This window comes from Callorhinus ursinus, unplaced genomic scaffold, assembly GCF_003265705.2.
Source record: "Callorhinus ursinus isolate GAN/ISIS: 27379988/994484 unplaced genomic scaffold, GSC_fseal_2.0 scaffold13, whole genome shotgun sequence".
NCBI lineage: Eukaryota > Metazoa > Chordata > Mammalia > Carnivora > Otariidae > Callorhinus > Callorhinus ursinus.
In genome coordinates this window covers 32,425,180-32,446,549 of record NW_027397075.1, presented here as the reverse complement: position 1 = coordinate 32,446,549, position 21,370 = coordinate 32,425,180, and the positions used below count along the sequence as shown (strand labels likewise).

At 37.8% G+C, this 21,370-nt stretch overlaps 1 protein-coding gene across 4 annotated transcripts in view; it reads right to left on the bottom strand.

The window, feature by feature from the left end:
- RABGAP1L (RAB GTPase activating protein 1 like) overlaps positions 1-21,370 on the bottom strand; it is a 762,700-nt gene that overhangs the window by 630,870 nt on the left and 110,460 nt on the right. For all 4 annotated transcript variants that reach the window (XM_025877662.2, XM_073900045.1, XM_073900044.1 and 1 more), the window contains 2 exons: positions 6,535-6,601; positions 546-648 (listed from right to left, as the gene is read on the bottom strand). In XM_025877662.2, the coding sequence (XP_025733447.1) occupies positions 546-648; positions 6,535-6,601 (170 nt within the window). The remainder of the gene's footprint in view (positions 1-545; positions 649-6,534; positions 6,602-21,370) is intronic.

The following is a 21,370-nucleotide window of genomic DNA, read 5'->3' as shown; positions in this document are numbered from 1 at the left end:
AAATGTATTATTTACCACTCATAAATTTATCTGTTTAACACTAGACATGTCAAACAAAATGAAAAGGTAAACAACTAGGAAAAAGTGTTTACCACAAATAAAATCCTTAATATACATTACTAAGATCCCAAAGGTCAAAAAATTGGAACAATTAAAAAATGAAAAAATATAAGTAATCTATAATGAGGAAAAAAGAGAATAGTTATCAAAGATAGGCAAAATTCAAGAATTTGCTTTCACCATTTCTTTCACACTCTTCCATCATTGCCCCAAATAAAATAACTCTATGGTAACATATGAAACACAAACCCCAAATACTTTCTCCATAATCTAATAAAACTAATTCACATATTTTGGGGGAGGATTCTTTTGAATAGTGGAGGTTTTCCCCATAAATGCATAAAGTATTTTTAAAAAATTTAAAATCTATGTAAGAATAACTTCATTTTAAATAAGCACCAGAATTTTAAAAAACACAGCAAAACCACATTGACCATAATATAAAATTTAAAGCAAATAATAATGACTATTATGAGAAAATTTACCTTTTGGGGTTTCTTCATTAAGTGCCAGAAATATTGGTACATTGGGGTTCCACATGCCAGTAATAACGTAAGCCCTCCCATCATAGCTCTTTCCCATGGATTCCTGTAAAAGTTCAGAGAGAAATCACTGAGAATATACACATCAAGAAAATCCCCATTTTAAATTAGATCTTACTTTAAGCAATCTAATTTATTAAAATTTGGATGTACAATCAAATGGGATTTTTTTGGTAAAACTTTTGTCACCCTACAAAAGCATTTTTTCAATATTAAATTCTCCTACAGCTTTCTTCAGAGTTTCTATTTAGAGGCACATACCTCTTGGATAAAAGGAGGTATACCTTAATATGTTGACTCACAAAAACATAATATTGGTATGAAGTTACATTTAACTTTATCTTAGGTTGCTTGTCAAAATGTCACATACCTAAGCATACAACTATGTCCAGTTTCTATTAAAACTATAGTATAGATCTCACTGAAGATATTTTAACTGAATTAATAGCTAATCAAAGGAAAAGCGGTTAGTATTTTTCTTCCAATGTTCTAATTTATAATATATTCTTGAAATATTAATTTACCACAACACCTCTCGAAACTGAATTTTCTATTATCTATATCAGATATTTGTACACTTTCTTACGATCAGTAATCAACTTTAGGAGACTAATAAAGGTTTGTAATCAACAGCCAAGTTGAGTAACTGTCTCCCTTTTACCTTTTTATTTGCTCCCTCCTTCCCTCTGTCCTTCTCCCCTTCCTCATCTCCTCCACCCCTTCATATGTCCACCCACTGCACTCCTGACTCTCACTGAAGCAGGCAGCAGCTCCTATGGTGAAAGCGGGATCCCATACAGCTGTGTGTACGAGTGTGCATGGGGTGGGAGGGGGAGTAGTTAGAGGTGTTCCCACGGGAGAAGAGCGCACAGCATACAAGTATGTGCACATGCAAAAGAGTATTATCTACAGTACTTTAAACTTTCCATACCCATTTCCTCGTATTAGGAAGAGAGTGCTGAAAGGGTCAGACGAAAACAAAGAGAAAAACGTTTTTTCAGTTTTACCCCCAAACAGATGCTTCTCTGAAACCCAACAAAATTATTTCAGTCATTTGGTAATTACAATGTATTCTCCTAGGGTATTGGTGGTATTCTACCAATCGAACTGTCAGCTTGAGTGTAGGAACCCTAAGTTCTGGAGATAAAGTACACTCAAGGCGTGTAAGGGAAACTCACACAACACCTTCACTACATTCATATGTTCATCTTCATTCTCTGTCTCCATCTCTCTCTCCACCCCTTCCTCCCTCTCCCTCTCTCTGCCTACCCTCTCTACCTTCTCATTAGACCCCCATTCAGAACAAGAATGGGCATCTGACCTCCCAAAAAACCCAATCCATTTCTGGGAAGAGCTGTGCTGTGCTTAAGTCCAAAAAGATGAGCTAGCCCAATCAAAATATTTCTTTCAATTGTCAAATACCAAGGAAAGTAGGCAGTTAGCAGTGGAGCTGAAAGATTTTAATAAGAAGTCAGGCCCTGACAGGCCACACATCATATGAAGTGGTAAGGAAACGGAAATTATAAAGTAGGAAAGAATATATAAAGAACAGGGAGTATTAGGAAACTGCTAAGTGTTAAGAGAGAAATGGAGAAAACAAACAAAAAATTCATTAAAAATAATAATGCAGTCTAAACACACAGGCAGATTCTGGGAAGCAGGAAGGAGAGAGGAAGAGTGAGGAACAGAGAGAGGACAGGGAAGGAGCAGGGAGGGAGAGGAGGACAAGGTGGGAAAAGGCGAGAGGAGAAAGGGGAGACAGAAGGAAGGAAAGAGGCAGAGACGGGGAAGGAGGTACAGAAAGAGAGGCGGGCGGAGCACCAGAGGCCTGCGGGCAGGGGCAGCCGTGGAAAAAGAGCCGGAGCCCAAGCTAAAAAGAGGTTCAAAGAAAGAGGAAGTCCATGGTGGGAGGTGAGGCAGACAGAAGAGTCAAGATAGCAGAGACCATTTTGCAAGTTTAGGTACGATTTCATGAAGATCAATAACCTCTTCTGTCTCTAAGGTGTTCTAAGTGGATAAGTGGATCTTTGTTCCTTATAACCAAAATAGCCTAATTCAACAACCATAGTTTTATGTCTTTGTCGTCCTCACTATACACCACCACAATAATACTGTCTTACACATCAAAAGCCCTCAATAAAAGTTTCTCCTCATCAAGTATGGCATTTTTGTTATTGAACTAGACATTTCCATCATACAGCCTGGCTTGCTCTCAGCCTCTTATAAAGATACTTCTTGGGGCACCTGGGTGGCTCAGTCGGTTGAGTGTCCAACTCTCTTGGGGTTGTGAGATCAAGCCCCGAGTCAGGCTCATGCTCAGAGGGGAGCCTGCTTGAGGACTTCTCTCCCTCTCCCCCGCCCCTCCCCTGCTCACTTGCCTTTAAAATAAATAAATCTTAAAAAAAAAAAATACTTCTTCAACTACCTTGGCTGAAGAGTTCTTCCTGACTCCTCTGCCCCCACCACAAGCAGGGCTGACAAAATCAGGAACAGGAGGTATGTCTCTGGCCAAACTAGGCCAGGGTGGAACCACTAGATGCCCTCCTCTTAGGAAAATAAACTAGGAAATACAGACAGAATATGGCAGTTTGCAATGGGAACATAGGCAGAAAAGCCATAAGATAGAGGCCAAAGAATCACATAGTAAGCCACAAATGAACTACTGTCAAGTAAAGTAATGAGCAAGCTTAAGCTATGAAGTCAAGTAGGCAGATGGTGGGGTAAAGCAGACACATGGTACTGAAAAGACATAACACACAGAAAAAGTAAAAAATGTAAGTTCATGCTAATCCATCCATTCATTAAGCAAATATGAGCCTACTAGAAGCCATGGTCTATGCTTATAAGTATCCAGCAAGGAAAACAAAACAAATGATCCTGACCCTAGAGAGCTGACAGGCTGTTTTCCAAACAGCATAAAATCAATTTAGTGGATTGTGACCAGACTTTTTAATCAAGCAGAAGAAAAAATAGCAGAGTTCCTTACACACGTAAGGGGTAAGAAATGTTTCATGAAAATTTTATATCTGCTTTTTTTACACATACAGATTACAAGCTTACTGGATTACAATGTAAACATATTTGTAACTGTGAGTTCAGCTACTAGTCTAGTGTCAATAAATGGTTAACTGTAAAGATCCACAAACTTTCTGAGGCATTTCTAGGACTTTTAAATTGTGTTCCAGTTCCAAGAAACCTGGCTCTACTGAGTTTTCAACTCCTCTCAGTACCTTGCTGTTAGGCTTTCCCTAGGTACTATAGGGAAGCAAACTTTCCCACCCAAAATGTATCTCTCTGGCATGTGGGTTATTTTTAGGCTGCTTATTTAAAAAAACAAAAAAAAAGGCTGAGGAAGAAACTTTGACCTCTCCCTTATGGTCACCATAGATAACTACAGTATAAAATAAAGCAGGTGAGGTAGTCAGGGAGGAAATTGGCAAAGTCTGTTAAAATTCCTATGTCCCCTTGTTTCTGAGTGGTTTCACTAACATTTGTTTGCCATTTACTTTTTTTCATCTTTGAACTGTCTTTCTTCCCTTTGAAGTCCCCAACTTCTACCCCTTCTCCTTAACTTAGAATCGCATATAAGCTTCATTGTCTGACTGCCTGTAGGCATCATATTCTTATGGAGCCCCCATACATATGTAATTAAATTTAGTTTTCTGCTAATCTGACTCTTGTCAATTTAATTCTTAGACCAGTCAAAAGAACCTTAAAGGGTAGAGGAAAATTTTTCCTCACCAAGAGTATCAATGCCTGTGGATCAAAAATTCTCAATTTCCTTATTCCTGAAAGTATCTTCACCAAAAATATTCTCACTACTGGAAGAAAATTAAATCTCTGTTATTTGTATCCCCCCAAAACCCAATTTTATTTATAGATGATTTAGTTTATATACAAGTAGTCTGGCTATTTGCTAAAAAATATATTTTCACTTACAAATATGACTTTCTCTTTCATGTAGATCTTATATTAAACTAAAGTTATAAATTTATAAAAAGTCTCAATTCATCTTATTAGAAAATATTCAAAGGGAAGAAAAGTCAGCATTGCTTAAAAATTATTCAAGCTAAATAGAAAAGTCTCACAAATTCTGAAATTAAATATAATTGCAGGATTTTTCAGTTTGTCAGAATCAAATGCAAGAAAATGAAATTTGTTTTCAAAGTGTTCACATATTTGAACGAGTCAAAAGAACATAACATCTTGCTCTAGAAGACAAAACTAAGACTAATTAGGCAAAATTATAAGGAATATGACTTCTGGTGATTACAAAGAAATAACTTTGTTATAACCACAACTGTCCCAGAGTCTTCATTATAAGGTAATAAGTTCCTTTTTATGAATGGTAGTCTAGCCAAAGCTCAATAACCATGTATTAGGATAGCACAAAGATCAGTAACAAATCACAACTCTTGATAATTGCAAATACAAACCCTCCCACTTTTACCAACTATTTGTTGAACAGAAGCTTCAATGTTGACGAGCACTTTGATTTCAATATGGACTCTTCAAAGTGGAGGACTGCTCTTCAAGTTAAGACAGTCAAGACCAGGGGACCTCAGAAGTTCATGCCAATGTGTAATTCTATAATCTGCATTTAGGTTTTATAAAAAAAAAAATCTCTGCCACTGATTCACCTTAATCTCTTAAACTCCAAAAGACCATGACTAAGACCTAGGAACTTCTAAGTGTTAAATGTCCCTGAACTACCTCTTCATGGTATTTTCAGGACTCTAAAAAGCTATGGCTTGCCTTAGGTAAAACCACTTGTATTACTGATATGTTTTAAAGAGGGATGGAAGAAAGGTGGATCAACAGCTAATTTGTTTTCACATTCAATGCAACTGGTTGTCTTAACCTTACCTTTACATGAAATGCTTCCTCTATACCTCTGTGGCTCATTGTATCAACTCTAGGAGAGCACTTAACCCACTGCCATAGTTACATACTTAAGAGATCTGTTTTCATCACAAATCTATAAACCCACAGATGCTAAGGGCTACGTTTTACCGTATCTATAACCCCAGCACTCCACACAATGCTTGGCACACAATTATGTGCTCAAAAAGGCTGAACAAACCATTTCCAGTAGGACCACTAGAAAATCAGTGTGACAATATCATGAAATAACTCAAAGAAAAATATGATATAATTGGTGATATTTAATTGACATTTTCAGAACTCAGCTGAAAAGATTAAAACATGTAGCGCTTGTGATCACTAAGTATAAAAATCCCAGTTAACTCACTTTATATTTTACTATTTTATACTTACTTGATACTCTAAGATGACTTTCCTACAACATTTCTAAATCACAAAATAAATATATTCATTAAGTGCAATATAGAAGGTATTTCTGTTTAAAAGTTAAGATAGTTTGCTATTTTTATATCAAATACCAACTCTCAAATATATATTAACCTTCAAGAAAATTCCTTAAATAAATACCACTCCTACAGTAAATATACTTTGCTAAGGACAGGTAATAAAGGAGGATAAATTCAGAAAGGGAAGTAAATGCTTTAAAGAAAACAAAAGCATTCATCATAGTACTCAAATTAATAACAGTGCATTAAAATAAATGAAAGGCACCATATTCATTCTGGATATGCCTGTTATAATCATGTACTTGTTATTTTTGGCTCAAAGAAACGATATCTTTCTAAGAACCAAACATGAATAAATGGACATTGTCATAACACTATCCTTTTATTTGTTTTCAATTTGCATATGACTTTTTGGTGGAAATTTTTCTAAATCTCTCCCTCATAAGTAATTTTAAGTTTGGGTTTCCAAAATTATTACTACCATACAGATAAAAGTTAGAAACAATTTTGACAATATGACAAAATTTTAAAATAGAAAATAATCCTAAAATATAAGTTAACTATCATCTATACTTGGTTAATGTGCTTAAGATTATCATTACCATATCCAGTAAATGCATGTCACTGTTCTTCACGTTTCGACCTGGGCTTAATAACATTCCAAAACATCTGAAAATATTGGGGGAAAAAAAAGGACAAATAAGGTATCAAGAATATAATAGAAGCCCAGTGAGCAAAAAGTCTTTTTATAATAACTACACAATCTGAGCTCTATACTTATAAATAGCTTTAGTTTTTTAAAAGAAACACCATAAAAAAGAATTCATTAAGACACATAATAAAATTGCATAGAAATAAATTATCTAAATTCCCAGATCTTTATTTCTGCATGTAAAAGATTACCAATGATCAGAAACTGTGATAAAAATGGCCACAAATTATTAACTGAAACAAAATACAGCAGTGAGATATGAATTGGTTTCTAGGTAGAAATGAGACTTCATTTGCCTTGGAGTTATTTCAAACATGTAAGTCAAAATCAACTACCCCAATTAAATAAAAAAGATTAAAAAAAAAATAAGACTGTGCTCACTCTTTGTATCGAGCCAGATTAACACAATTACCCTGGACTTCAACAGTCATTTTCACTAAGTAGCCTGTTAATATTTATTATACCCTAAGTTTGAGAAAAAGTTATATGAAACTCATTACTAAATGTACCATTATATTAGTGAAGATATTATCCAACATACTACATGTACAATTAACTATTTACTTTGTTCTGTGCTTCCTGATGCTAGAGAAGCTTTAGGAATCCCATCTATTATATCCCCTAGTACTTTATTTGTGAAGGATTTTCATCAGCTCTAAAATTCAGCTAAATCCAACATTTTTATATTTGTTAGGTTATTATTAATTCTGCTTTTTAGTAAGAAAAGTAGAGTCCAGAGAAATCCCCAACAATTTACTCAAATTTTTGCCTCTTAAATAGATCTTATAAATCTAGAGGCAACGTGATCTGTCTTCAGTAGCCCTCTGCCAAGAACGCATATCCACACTTACTAGAATGTTTTTATTGTAGTTTTCCAACATTTAAAAATATGCTATGGAACATTTCACACAGGAGTAGAGAATGTAAATAAATTAAATATGTTAAGATTTTTTAAATTTCAAAGTACTGACAACTCACATATCACTACATAATCTGATCCTTGTTATTTTCCAAAAGTTTACTTTTCTAGTAGCACATCTTCTTCTTCCATGAACAAGATAAGTCCTATCCCAATATGAGTCTAGTAAGTGGTAAAACAATATATATTTCCTGTTAGTACTTGAGGATACCTTGCTCAAGGCTCTCTTTTGGCATCCAAAAACAATCAAGTACATGACAAAGATAAAGTCACTGAGCTCTGAAGATAACTTTCCAAACATATTACTGTACCACTGAACAAAATGTAATCTACTAAAGAAATAATACCCTATATCCATAATTTTAATACAATTACTATACACTGCTATAATCTCCCTATGAACTCCTATAATAAACACTACAAATTAAATGTTAATTATGCAATTCATTGTACTATTTCTTCTACCATTGCCTTAAATACTTGCTAAGCAAGAATAAGAAAGTGATTCTTTTTTCAGATATGAAATTTGGTCCCCCCAACTAAAAAGTCAGGTCAATGAGGACAGACGACTTCTCTCACATTCCCTACCTGCTTTGCTTTGGCTTGTATCTCTCATGGTTTTTTTAAGAACAATTTTCTATATTATAGAATTTTTAAGTTACAGAACTATTATGTACTCATTGTAAAAAGTTAATGGATACCAAAATGTAAAAAGAAAACATAATTTATCCTTTTTCTAATATCAGCCCCCTTAAGAACCAATGTTAACAATTTAGTATGCATCCTCCCTACATTTCTTTTTGCTCTTTCTGAAAACTTACAGTTTTTTTATCATTTTGTTTGCCAAGCACTTGCAGGCGACTGATGAAATTGGTGCAATTTTATGTTTTTTTTTAATATTCTCATGTTAAACTCTACTGCAAAAAAAGCCTTGGAGTTTTAGGTTTTCCTTAAATGGCAACAGCTATCACTTTATTTTGATGATCTTTGATGTGCTGCTCTTTTCCTGGGTTATAAATAAAAAATCCTGCCTCCAGAGGCACCTGGGTGGCTCAGTCAGTTAAGTGTCTGACTCTTGATTTTGGCTCAGGTTATGATCTCAGGGTCGTGAGATCAAGCCCAGAGTTGGGCTCCACATTCAGCACAGAGTCCGCTTGTCCTTCTCCCTTCCCCTCTCTTCCTTCCCCCACCCCCCAGGCTCTCTAGCTCTCTCTCTCTCAAATAAAAATAAACTCTTTAAAAGAAAAAAAAATCCTGCCACCAACCAGTAGTGTGACCCCTCCTCTTTAAAAAAAAAAAAATTATTTATTTATTTGAGAGAGAGAGCATGAGTGGGGTGCAGAGGGAGAGGCACAAGCAGGCTCCCCCCTGACACGGGGCTCAGGGTTGATTCCAGGACCTGGGATCATCACCTGAGCGAGCCAACGGCAGACACTTAATTGACCAAGCCACCAAGGTGCCCCAGCACCTAACCCTCTCGAGCCTCAGCTTCCTCTTCTACAAAATGGAAGAAGTATAATACATAAACTCTAAGGAGTTCTTCCAACAAGAAAATTGCACAATTTTTCTCTATCAAGCTGTATTAGTCATTTCCAAATTTATATTTCATTAAAGCACATCAGGTTTCCTATGGAGACAAGCAAGGTCTATTAGGAATAATGTGTCAGTAATTAGATAGATATTATTAGTACCACAAACACCTAATGCAAATATTAAGTATTTCATTGGGGAGGTCAAAGCATTCAACCTTTTCTTGTTAACTCTATAAATAACATAGAAAACTGCCATCACACCCATTTTCTCAAGCAGCTCACAGTCTATTAGAGGAGGAAAATACAAGTAAACAGGCAACTACAACCTGATATGGTTAAGTTCTAGGACAGCTGTAAGTACAGAATGTTAAGAAAGCAGAAAAGAGACATACCCAACACTATTTGTAATATAGTATATAGCTGATCTGACCAAAATCTGAAATCAAACCTCCTGAGAATGAGATAATGATAGTATATTAATATTATTACATTAATTATAGCATATACTGTTTAATGCCTTAAGTCAGACATTACCATAGGGCTGCATTTACATTTCAAAACAACCTGCATGAGAAATGACAAACTAATTTTCATGAAGGTAGAAGTGATTTGTCTGAACAACTCAGGTATTAAGTTAAAGGACTGGGATTCGAGCCCATGTTCCTGATCCAAAACTGCAGATCTTTTATACATTATACTCTATCACCTCCCTAGCCTATCAGGAAGATTATAAACTCCACGTGGGACCCAGGGCAAGTTACACACTGCAACATCTCACTTTCGACATTTCTGAAATACAAGTGTTATCTGCTCACAAGTTCACTATGTTCAATGTAAAGGTGAAATGAACCCCCTGAGGGTAAAAGTACGCTGTGAACTATAAAGCAGTGCCCAATTATAAATTATTAATACAATTGCCACTATTATTTTTTAAAGATTTTATTTATTTGAGAGAGAGTGAGACAGACAGTGCACGGACTCCCTGCTGAGTAGAGAGCTGGACACCACCAACGGCGGGGGGGGGGGGTGGTGACGGACGACTGGATCACAAGACCCTGAGATCATGACCTGAGCCAAAGGCAGACACTTAACCAACTGAGCCACCCAGGCGCCCCTACAATTGCCACTATTATTAAGGAAAGAAAGTTTAACCTTCCATAATACCTGAGTTTTTACTCAGAGTTTTAAACAGTGTTTAATACCAAGTTAGCATCCATACAAACACCAAAATTCAGCATATCTAGCACTGCTTTAGACTTAAATGATAGAAAAAAGTGACAAAAACCAAAGATGATATGTTAATGTTCTGTAACAGGAAACTAAATTGTTTTACTTCTGCTTTCAGTCCATCAAATGATTAGGATTCTATCTACCTCCATGAAGACTATGGATAAAAATGAAGAAGGGAAGAAAAGAAAAGGAAAGGAGGCAAGCATCTACCAATGTCAGTTAAGGAACACTGTCTCTTAACTGAACTTTTGTTGTTAAAAATGAAAAAGTAACAGTATGTCAAAAGGAGGTAAACAGAAATAGAAAGAAAAGCTGTAAGGCAATCATATTTTTTCAGAATATCCAAGAACACGAAAAGCTAAATTTTGTAAAAATCAGAATCCCAGTCAGTCATACACTAAAGAAGTTAAAGCAAAAGACAGCTGAAAAAGCCTCCCACGTGAGAAATGCTGGGACTGTTTTTCCCTCACTAACAGGATCAAGCAGAGATAGATACACAGGCATTCCTCACTATGCGCCGTATGGGGAACCATTACAATAACCACACAAGCTGAAACTGGGCAAAACGATGTTATGATCAGTGGGGAAAATTATGATTGCTCTGCAACCTTTACTTTTGTCAAAACTTTAAAAAACTCTTTGATGTCAGTTATAAGTATACAATGGAGAAAAAAAGTAAAACTATTATTTACTTAGTACTTTGTAATTTAAAGTACTTAGAAACATTGACAAAGTGTTTTATTTCTTCGGAAACAATTATTAAGATGAGTTTGAACAGAGCTTGCTTTCTTCTCATATAATTTAGAATACAGAGTAAGCATTTTTTTCTATGCCCTGGTAAATACTCACATTCCTTTCTAACTTTGAGTCAGCTTCCAATATTTTATCCTTTGCACTTTCAATGTTATGAAATTTCTGAGGGTTCCTTTAATATGAAGTTTTTGCTGGCATTTCCTCTGGGACATTCATCCTTTCCTTACTTATGCTGCTAAATTAATACTCACTATGTTCCTCTGGCTGCCTATGTAGTAGATTCCACTGAACAGCGGCAATGTCAACATTCCCAGGGTCTTATTTCTTTATAGTTCCATTTATGTCCTATTCAAATCCTGCAAAGTTATTTGTACAGTGCAATAAAAGTTCTGCCATGCCACATGCATACTATTCATTGTTGCTTCCTGTCATGATGCATGAATTTTTTTTAAGATTATTTGAGTGAAAGAGAGCTCACGTGTGTGTGTAAGAGAGAGAGAAAGAGAGAGAGAAGAGACAGAGAGAGAAAGTGGGGGGGCAGAGGAAGAGGGAGAGAATCCTCAAGCAGACTCCCCACTGAGCATGGAGCCCCATGACAGGCACGATCCCAGGACCCTGAGATCATGACCTGAGCTGAAGTAAAGAGTTGGATGCTCAACCAACCGAGCCACCCAGGCTCCCTGCATGATTATTTACAACATTTCTTCCAAAACTCAGCTAAAGAAACTGCATGATCCGCAGTCTTGTAATTATCACTCCCTTTCAATAGGCAACTAACTTCAAAATTTTGGCTTGAATGCTAGCAAAACTAACTAGAATTTTCTTTTTTATTGCAGTCTTTAATCCAAAGCAGAAGTAAATGTTCCATTTCAACCCTAAGCAGCTCTCTATTCCTACTGAGATTTAAAGATGATAGAGTGACTTTACTGTGCTCTTTATATTCACCAGACTTTTTCAGAATGGTTGACACCATAGCTTCATGCAGGGCTTAGATCTCTTCCTATCTTCATTCTGCTGTCATCATTTCTAAATCTTCTAATATCATATGCAATTTCACTTTCAGCATTATCACTTTTCATTTCTTTGCTGCACTTTTATCTTTGTTAGCCAACTCTTTCAATTTATCCATTTTTATAAAATGTAACATAGGTTTATCACTGAGAGATAAGGAGGCAACACAACAACACACTTTGCTGTCTGGGAGTGAACTAAGCAACAGATGCACTGTTAACATTTTCAACAGAATTTCAAAGAAGTGATGTGACCAGTCGCTGATCTTATATTTATGTGGTGAATGAACTGAAGAGTTAACAGTGAAGTTTTTACTTTCTGCAATTACTCAAAATTAATATATCATGATAACAAAAATTTGAACCACGTGGCTGCAGGACTGCTGTTATTTAACTAAACCAAAGTAACATAAATTTGTGCATTATCATAACTGCAAAGCAAAGACTGCTTGTACAGGGGCGCCTGGGTGGTTCAGTCATTAAGCATCTGCCTTCGGCTCAGGTCATGATCCCGGAGTCCTGGGATCAAGCCCCGCATCAGGCTCCCTGCTCGGCGAGAGGCCTGCTTCTCCCTCTCCCACTACCCCCCCTGCTTGTGTTCCCTCTCTCGCTATCTCTCTCTCTCTGTCAAATAAATAAATAAAATCTTTAAAAAAAAAAAAAAGACTCCTTCTATATACATATAAGTGCTAAAAATCTAGCCAAGGTTTTGCCTTCTCATGGTAGCAGTCTACTCCGATTCTGATTTCCACTTATCACTCAAAATAGTCTCAGTAAAAATCATGATTTTGGTACTAGTGATAATACCACCAATAGTAATAACAGCAAGCATTTATTCTGAGTCACGGACTATTCCAAATACTTTACAGGTGTTAACTAATTTTTTCCTCCAAAAATTCTTTTTTTTTTTAAGATGTTATTTATCTGACAGACAGCAAGAGAGGTAACACAAGTAGGGGGAGTGGGAGAGGAAGAAGCAGGCTTCCCGCTGAGAATGGAGCCCGACTGTGGGGGCTCAATCCCAGGACCCTGGGATCATGACCTGAGCTGAAGGCAGCCGCTTAACCGATTGAGCCACCCAGGTACCCCTCCTCCTAAAATTCTTAAGAGATATTATTTACAATCTACAAATTAGAAACTAAAGCACAGAGAAGTTAAATAACTTGGCCAAGGTCATTGTAGAGCCAGGATTGAAACCCAATGAAGGACTCCATAGTTGGTGATCTTTTTTTTTTTAATTTTGTTATGTTAATCACCATACATTACATCATTAGTTTTTGATGTAGTGTTCCATGATTCACTGTTTGCGTATAACATCCAGTGCTCCATTCAATACGTGCCCTCTTTAATACCCATCACCAGGCTAACCCATCCCCCCACCACCCTCCCCTCCAGAACCCTGTTTGTTTCTCAGAGTCCAGTCTCTCATGGTTCACCCCCACCCCAAATTTCTCCCCCTTCCTTTTACCCTTCCTATTATCTTCTTTTTTTTAACATATAATGTATTATTTGTTTTAGAGGTACAGGTCTGTGATTCAACAGTCTTATACAGTTCACAGCACTCACCTTAGCACATACCCTCCCCAATGTCTATTACCCAGGCACCCATCCCTCCCACTCCCTACCACTCCAGCAACCCTCAGTGTTTCCTGAGATTAAGAATTCCTCATATCAGTGAGATCGTATAATACATGTCTTTCTCTGATTGACTTATTTCGCTCAGCATTAATACCCTCCAGTGCCATCCACATCATTGCAAATGGCAAGATTTCATTCCTTTTGATGGCTGCATAATATTCCATTGTATATATATACCACCTCTTCTTTATCCATTCATCTGTCAATGAACATCTGGGCTCTTTCCATAGTTTGGACATTGTGAACACTGCTGCTATAAACATCGGGGTGAATATACCCCGTCAGATCACTACATTTGTATCTTTGGGGTAAATACCCAGTAGCACAATTGCTGGGTCGAATGGTAGCTCTATTTTCAACTTTTTGAGGAACTTCCATACTGTCTTCCAGAGTGGCTGCACCAGCTTGCATTCCCACCAACAGTGCTGGAGGTTTCCCCTTTCTCCCCATCCACACCAACATCTGTCATTACCTGACTTGTTAATTTTAGCCATTCTGACTGGTGTGAGGTGGTATCTCACTGAGGTTTTGACTTGGATTTCCCTGATGCCGAGTGATGTTGAACACTTTTTCATGTGTCTGTTGGCCATTTGGATGTCTTTTTTTTAAAATTTTTTATTGTTATGTTAATCACCATAAATTACATCATTAGTTCCGGATGTAGTGTTCCATGATTCATTGTTTGGGCATAACACCCAGTGCTCCATGCAGAACATGCCCTCTTTAATACCCATCACCAGGCTAACCCATCCCCCCACACCCCTCCCTTCTAGAACCCTCAGTTTGTTTTTCAGAGTCCATCGTCTCTCATGGTTCGTCTCCCCCTCCGATTTCCCCCCCTTCATTCTTCCCCTCCTGCTATCTTCTTCTTTTTTTTTTTTCTTAACATATAATTGCATTATTTGTTTCAGAGGTACAGATCTGTGATTCAACAGTCTTGCACAATTAACAGCACTCACCGTAGCGCATACCCTCCCCAATGTCTATCACATTTGGACGTCTTCTTTGGAAAAATGTCTGTTCATGTCTTCTGCCCATTTCGTGATAGGATCATTTGTTCTTTGGGTGTTGAGTTTCATAAGTTTTCTATAGATTTAGGATACTAGCCTTTTATCTGATATGTCATTTGCAAATATCTTCTCCCATTCTGTCGGTTGTGTTTTGGTTTTGTGGACTGTTTCTTTTGCTGTGCAAAAGCTTTTTAGCTTGATGAAATCCCAATAGTTCATTTTTGCCCTTGCTTTCCTTGCCTTTGGCGATGTTTCTAGGAAGAAGTTGCTGCGGCTGAGGTCGAAGAGGTTGCTGCCTGTGTTCTCCTTTAGGATTCTGATGGACTCCTGTCTCACATTTAGGTCTTTCAACCACTTAGAGTCTATTTTTGTGTGTGGTGTAAGGAAATGGTCCAGTTTCAGTCTTCTGCATGGGGCTGTCCAATTTTCCCCACACCATTTGTTGAAGGGACTGTCTTTTTTCCACTGGACATTCTTTCCTGCTTTGTCGAGGATTAGTTGACCATAGAGTTGAGCATCCATTTCTGGGCTCTATTCTGTTCCACTGATCTGTGTGTCTGTTTTTGTGTCAGTACTGTACTGTCTTAATGATGACAGCTTTGTAATAGAGCTGGTAGTCCGGAATTGTGATGCCGCCAGCTTTGCTTTTCTTTTTCAACATTCCTCTGGCTATTCAGAGTCTTTTCTGGCTCCATACAAATTTTAGAATTATTTGTTCCATTTCTTTGAAAAAAGTGGATGGTATTTTGATAGGGATTGCATTAATGTGTAGACTGCTCTAGGTAGCACTGACATCTTCACAATGTTTGTTCTTCCAATCCATGAGCATGGAACGATTTTTCATTTCTTTGTGTCTTCCCTAATTTCTTTCATGAGTATTTTATACTTTTCTGAGTACAGATTCTTTGCCTCTTTGGTTAGATTTATTCCTAGGTATCTTATGGTTTTGGGTGCAATTGTAAATGGGAGTGACTCCCTAATTTCTCTCTCTTCTGTCTTGTTGTTTGTGTATAGGAATGCCACTGATTTCTGTGCATTGATTTTATATCCTGCCACTTTACTGAATTCCTGTATGAGTTCTAGCAGTTTTGGGGTGGACTCTTTTGGGTTTTCCACATAAAGTATCATGTCATCTGCAAAGAGTGAGAGTTTGACTTCTTCTTTGCCAACCTGGATGCCTTTTATTTCTTTTTGTTGTCTGATTGCTGTGGCTAGGACTTCTAATACTATGTTGCATAGCAGTGGTGATAATGGACATCCCTGCTGTGTTCCTGACCTTAGGGGGAAAGCTCTCAGTTTTTCCCCATTGAGAATGATATTTGCTGTGGGTTTTTCATAGATGGCTTTTATGATATTGAGGTATGTACCCTCTATCCATACACTGTGAAGAGTTTTAATCAAGAAAGGATGCTGTACTTTGTCAAATGCTTTTTCTGCATCTATTGAGAGGATCATATGATTCTTGTTCTTTCTTTTGTTAATGTATTGTATCACGTTGATTGATTTGCAGATGTTGAACCAACCTTGCAGCCCAGGGATAAATCTCACTTGGTGGTGGTGAATAACCCTTTTAATGTACTGCTGGATCCTATTGGCTAGTATTTTGGTGAGAATTTTTGCATCCATGTTCATCAGGGATATTGGTCTGTAATTCTCCTTCTGGATGGGGTCTTTGTCTGGTTTTGGGATCAAGGACATGGCCGCCTCATAAAAGGAGTTTGGAAGTTTTCCTTCCATTCTATTTTTTTGGAACAGTTTCAGAAGAATAGGTATTAATTCTTCTTTAAATGTTTGGTAAAATTCCCCTGGGAAGCCATCTGGCCCTGGGCTCTTGTTTGTTGGGAGATATTTGATGACTGCTTCAATTTCCTTAGTGGGTATAGATCTGTTCAGGTTTTCTATTTCTTCCTGGTTCAGTTTTGGTAGTTGATACATCTCTAGGAATGCATCCATTTCTTCCAGATTGTCTAATTTGCTGCCATATAGTTGCTCATAATATGTTCTCATAATTGTTTGTATTTCGTTATGTTGGCTGTGATCTCTCCTCTTTCATTCATGATTTTATTTATTTGAGTCCTGTCTCTTTTCTTTTTGATAAGTCTGGCCAGGGCTTTACCAATCTTATTAATTCTTTCAAAGAAACAGTTCCCACTTTCGTTGATCTGTTCTACTGTTCTTTTGGTTTCTATTTCATTGATCTGCTCTGATCTTTATTATTTCCCTTCTCCTGCTGGGTTTAGGCTTTATTTGCTGTTCTTTCTCCAGCTCCTTCAGGTGTAGGGTTAGGTTGTGTATTTGAGACCTTTCTTGTTTCTTGAAAAAGGCTTGTATTGCTATATACTTTCCTCTTAGGACTGACTTTGCTGCATAGATTTTGCACAGTTGTGTTTTCATTTTCATTGGTTTCCATGACTTTTTTTTAATTCTTCTTTAATTTCCTGGTTGACCCATTCATTCTTTAGTAGGATGCTCTTTAGCCTCCATGTATTTGAGTTCTTTCCGAATTTCCTCTTGTGATTGGATTCTAGTTTCAAAGCATTATGGTCCAAAAATACACAGGGAATGATCCCCATCTTTTGGTACCGGTGGAGACCTGATTTGTGACCTAGGATGTGATCTATTCTGGAGAATGTTCCATGGGCACTAGAGAAGAATGTGTATTCTGTTGCTTTGGGATGGATTGTTCTGAATGTATCTATGAAGTCCATTTGGTCCAGTGTGTCATTTAAAGTCTTTATTTCCTTGTTATCTTCTGCTTAGATGATCTGTCCATTTCAGTGAGGGGGGTGTTAAAGTCCCCCACTATTATTGTATTGTTGTCAATGTGTTTCTTTGCTTTTGTTATTAATTGCCTTATATAATTGGCTGCTCCCATGTTAGGGGCATAGATATTTACAATTGTCAGGTCTTCTGGTTGGAAAGACCCTTTAAGTAGGATATAGTGTCCTTCCTCATCTCTTATTATAGTCTTTGGTTTAAAATCTAATTTATCTGATCTAAGGATTGCCACCCCAGCTTTCTTTTGGTGTCCCTTAGCATGGTAAATGGTTTTCCACCCCTCACTTTCAACCTGGGGGTGTCTTTGGGTCCAGAATGAGTCTCTTGCAGACAGCGTATCAATAGGTCTTGTTTTTTAATCCAATCTGACAGCCTGTGTCTTTTGATTGGGGCATTTAGCCCATTTACATTCAGGGTAACTATTGAAAGATATGAATTTAGTGCCATTGTATTGCCTGTAAGGTGACTGTTACTGTATATTGTCTGTGTTCCTTTCTGGTCTATGTTACTTTTAGGCTCTCTCTTTGCTTAGAGGACCCCTTTCAATAGTTCTTGGAGGGCTGGTTTCATGTTTGCAAATTCCTTTAGTTTTTGTTTGTCCTGGAAGATTTTTACCTCTCCTTCTATTTTCAGTGACAGCCTAGCTGGATATAGTATTCTTGGTTGCATATTTTTCTCATTTAGTGCTCTGTATATATCATGCCAGTCCTTTCTGGCCTGCCAGGTCTCTGTGGATAGGTCTGTTGCCAATCTAATGTTTCTACCAGTGTAGGTTACAGATCTCTTGTCCTGAGCTGCTTTCAGGATTTTCTCTTTGTCTCTGAGACTTGTAAGTTTTACTATTAGATGTCGGGGTGTTGACCTATTTTTATTGATTTTGAGAGGGGTTCTCTGTGCCTCCTGGATTTTGATGCCTCTTTCCTTCCCCAAATTAGGGAACTTCTCTGCTCTAATTTGCAGAATAAGGTATCTTCTGCCCTTCTCTTTCTTCTTCTTCTGGGATCCCAATTATTCTAATATTGTTTTGTCTTATGGTATCACTTATCTCTTGAATTCTGCCCTCGTGATCCAGTAGTTGTTTATCTCTTTTTCTCACCTTCTTTATTTTCATCATTTGGTCTTCTATATCACTAATTCTCTCTTCTGCCCGTTTATCCTAGCAGTTAGAGCCTCCACTTCTGATTGCACCTCATTAATAGCCTTTTTGATTTTGACTTGGATAGATTTTAATTCTTTTATTTCTCCAGAAAGGATTTCTCTAATATCTTCCACGCTTTTTTCAAGCCTAGCTAGTATTTTTATAATTGTCATTCTGAACTCTAGTTCCAACATCTTACTAATGTCTGTATTGATTAGGTCCCTGGCAGTCGGTACTGCCTCTTCTTTTTTTTTTCTTGTTCTTTTTTTGAGGTGATTTTTTCCATCTTGTCATTTTGTTCAGAGGAGAATAGATGACTGAGAGAACAAAATGCTAACATGGTAACAACTACCCCCGAAAAATATACACTAAACAAATCAGAAGAGACTTGAAATCAGGGGAAAAGAAAGGGAAACAAAGAAAAAAATTAAAGAAAAAAAAAGAATATGATCAAATATGATCAGGCTGGTGAATAGATCAGTGCCACACAGATTTGTGGCGTATTTTGGTCTGTTAGAAGAAACTGCCTTCCCAAATATTAAAGAAATAAAAGCTTATATATGTACAAAAATAAGGGTAAATACGATGAAGGGATGGAATATGATTATAAAGATGAAAATTATAAAAGATTTTATAAAAGGAATTGGTAAGAAATTGGTTGAATAAAGAAAGAAGAGAAGTTTAAAAAAAAGGGGGGGACAGAATGTGATCAGGCAGGAGACTAGAACAAAGCCATACACTAGAGATTTAGGGTATATTTTGGTCTGTTAGAAGAAACCGTATCCCAAAATTTTGAAGAGAGAACAACTTATATATACATATATAAAAATATACACCAAAAATAAGGTTAACTCCTATGAAGGGATAGACTATGACTCTAAAAAATGAAAAATACTTTTTTAAAAAGGGATTGATGAGATGTTGGTTGAAAAAGGGAAAAAGAAAGATTAAAAAAAAGGAAAAAAAGAAAATTAAAATTAACTTTGAAAGACTATAAAGAATCACAGAGAAAAAAGCCATGAATTCTATGTGCTGTATTCCCCTAGGACTGGCATTCTGCCGTTCTCATTGATCGGTAAACTTGGTCTTGCCTGGCTGTTCTTGCTGATCTTCTGGGGGAGGGGCCTGTTGCCGTGGTTCTCAAATTGTCTTTGCCAGAGGCGGAATTGCCCTGCCCTTGCCCGGGGTCGGGCTAAGTAATCTGCTCATGTTTGCTCTCAGGAGCTTTTTTTCCCTGCAAGCTTTCCATACAGCTTTGGAGGAGGAGAGTGAAAATGGCGGCCTCCCAATCTCCGCCCTGGAGGAGCCGAGAACTCAGGGTCCCACCCCTCAGTGCGCCCCCAGAGGAAAGCAGTCAATCACTCCTGTCTCCCCCATCTCCAGCCACACTCCATGCTCACCCGGCCTGTGACTGAGCATTTCTATCTCTGGCACATGACACCATTTGGAGTCTCCAAACCCAGCATATCCCTGTGGTGCGCCCCCATGCCGCTCCTCCTGGGGGAAGAAGGGGAGTCTCCCCAGATCTGCCACTTGTTGGGTCCTTGCTGGAAGAACAGTGGCCCGACTGTGCCACGGATCACGGTTTATGGTAACCTCAAGCTGAGAGCCCACTCCTCAGCTTCGTCTTTGCAGCTGGCTTCCCTGCTCCAATACCTGGGAGCTCTGCTGCACTGAGGCACCCCCAGTCTTTCTGTCACCCCAAGGGTCCTGAGACCACACTGTCCCACCGAGCATTCCACCCCCCGCTTAGCCACTGGAGCGATGTCCCTCAGTGGAGCTGACTTCTAAAAGTTCCAATTTTGTGCTCTCCTGCTCTATCACTTGCCAGTAGTGGCTGACAGAGGCTCCCTCCCCCACCGCCGTCCATCTTCCCGAATATTGCCTTGGATTCACTTCTCCGCACATCCTACCTTCCAGAAAGTGGTCGCTTTTCTGTTCAGAGAGTTGCTGCTATTCTTTTCTTCATTCTCCTGTTGAGTTCATAGGTGTTCAGAATGGTTTGATCCCTATCTAGCTGAATTCCTGGGACCAGACAAAATTTAGGTCTCCTACTCTTCCACCATCTCTTACTCCTCCCTCCATAGTTGGTGATCTTAAAAACTTTACTAGCTTCAGTGCCATCAGTCACAGGAAGAAGTCTCTCCATTAGGTCTTATACTTATCAGCAAAAGAGGTTTAAAAAACTAGTTGTTCTTTTCTTTCCATTCTTCAGGTGGGAAATTTTTTTTCCCCCTAAGATTACCTGGAATTCTAGGACTGATTACTAGGGGAAAAAAAATAAAATAGGGGCGCCTGGGTGGCTTCATCAGTTAAGCATCTGACTCTTGATTTCAGCTTAGGTCATGATCTCAGGGTTATGGGATTAAGCCCTTCACCATGGGCTCAGCACAGAGTCTGCTTGAGATTCTCTCTCTCCGTCTCCCTTTGCCCCTCCCCCTGCTCACACTCTCACACGCACACTCTTTCTCACTCTCAAATAAATTATTTTTTTATATATTTAAAATAGATGCTTAGGACTGTTTTAGATCTGCTACCAGTGCAGAGAATTTAATCTACAAAGAGGTTATAAAAGAAGAGGTGATATTTTTAGGTCTTTTTTTTTTTTTTAATTATCAACCAATAAACTTCAAGAACATACAACAACCTCCAAGCATACCATCCTGGGGCAATGATGTTCCCATTAACTCCCACATTATAATGGATCAAAATTTGAAG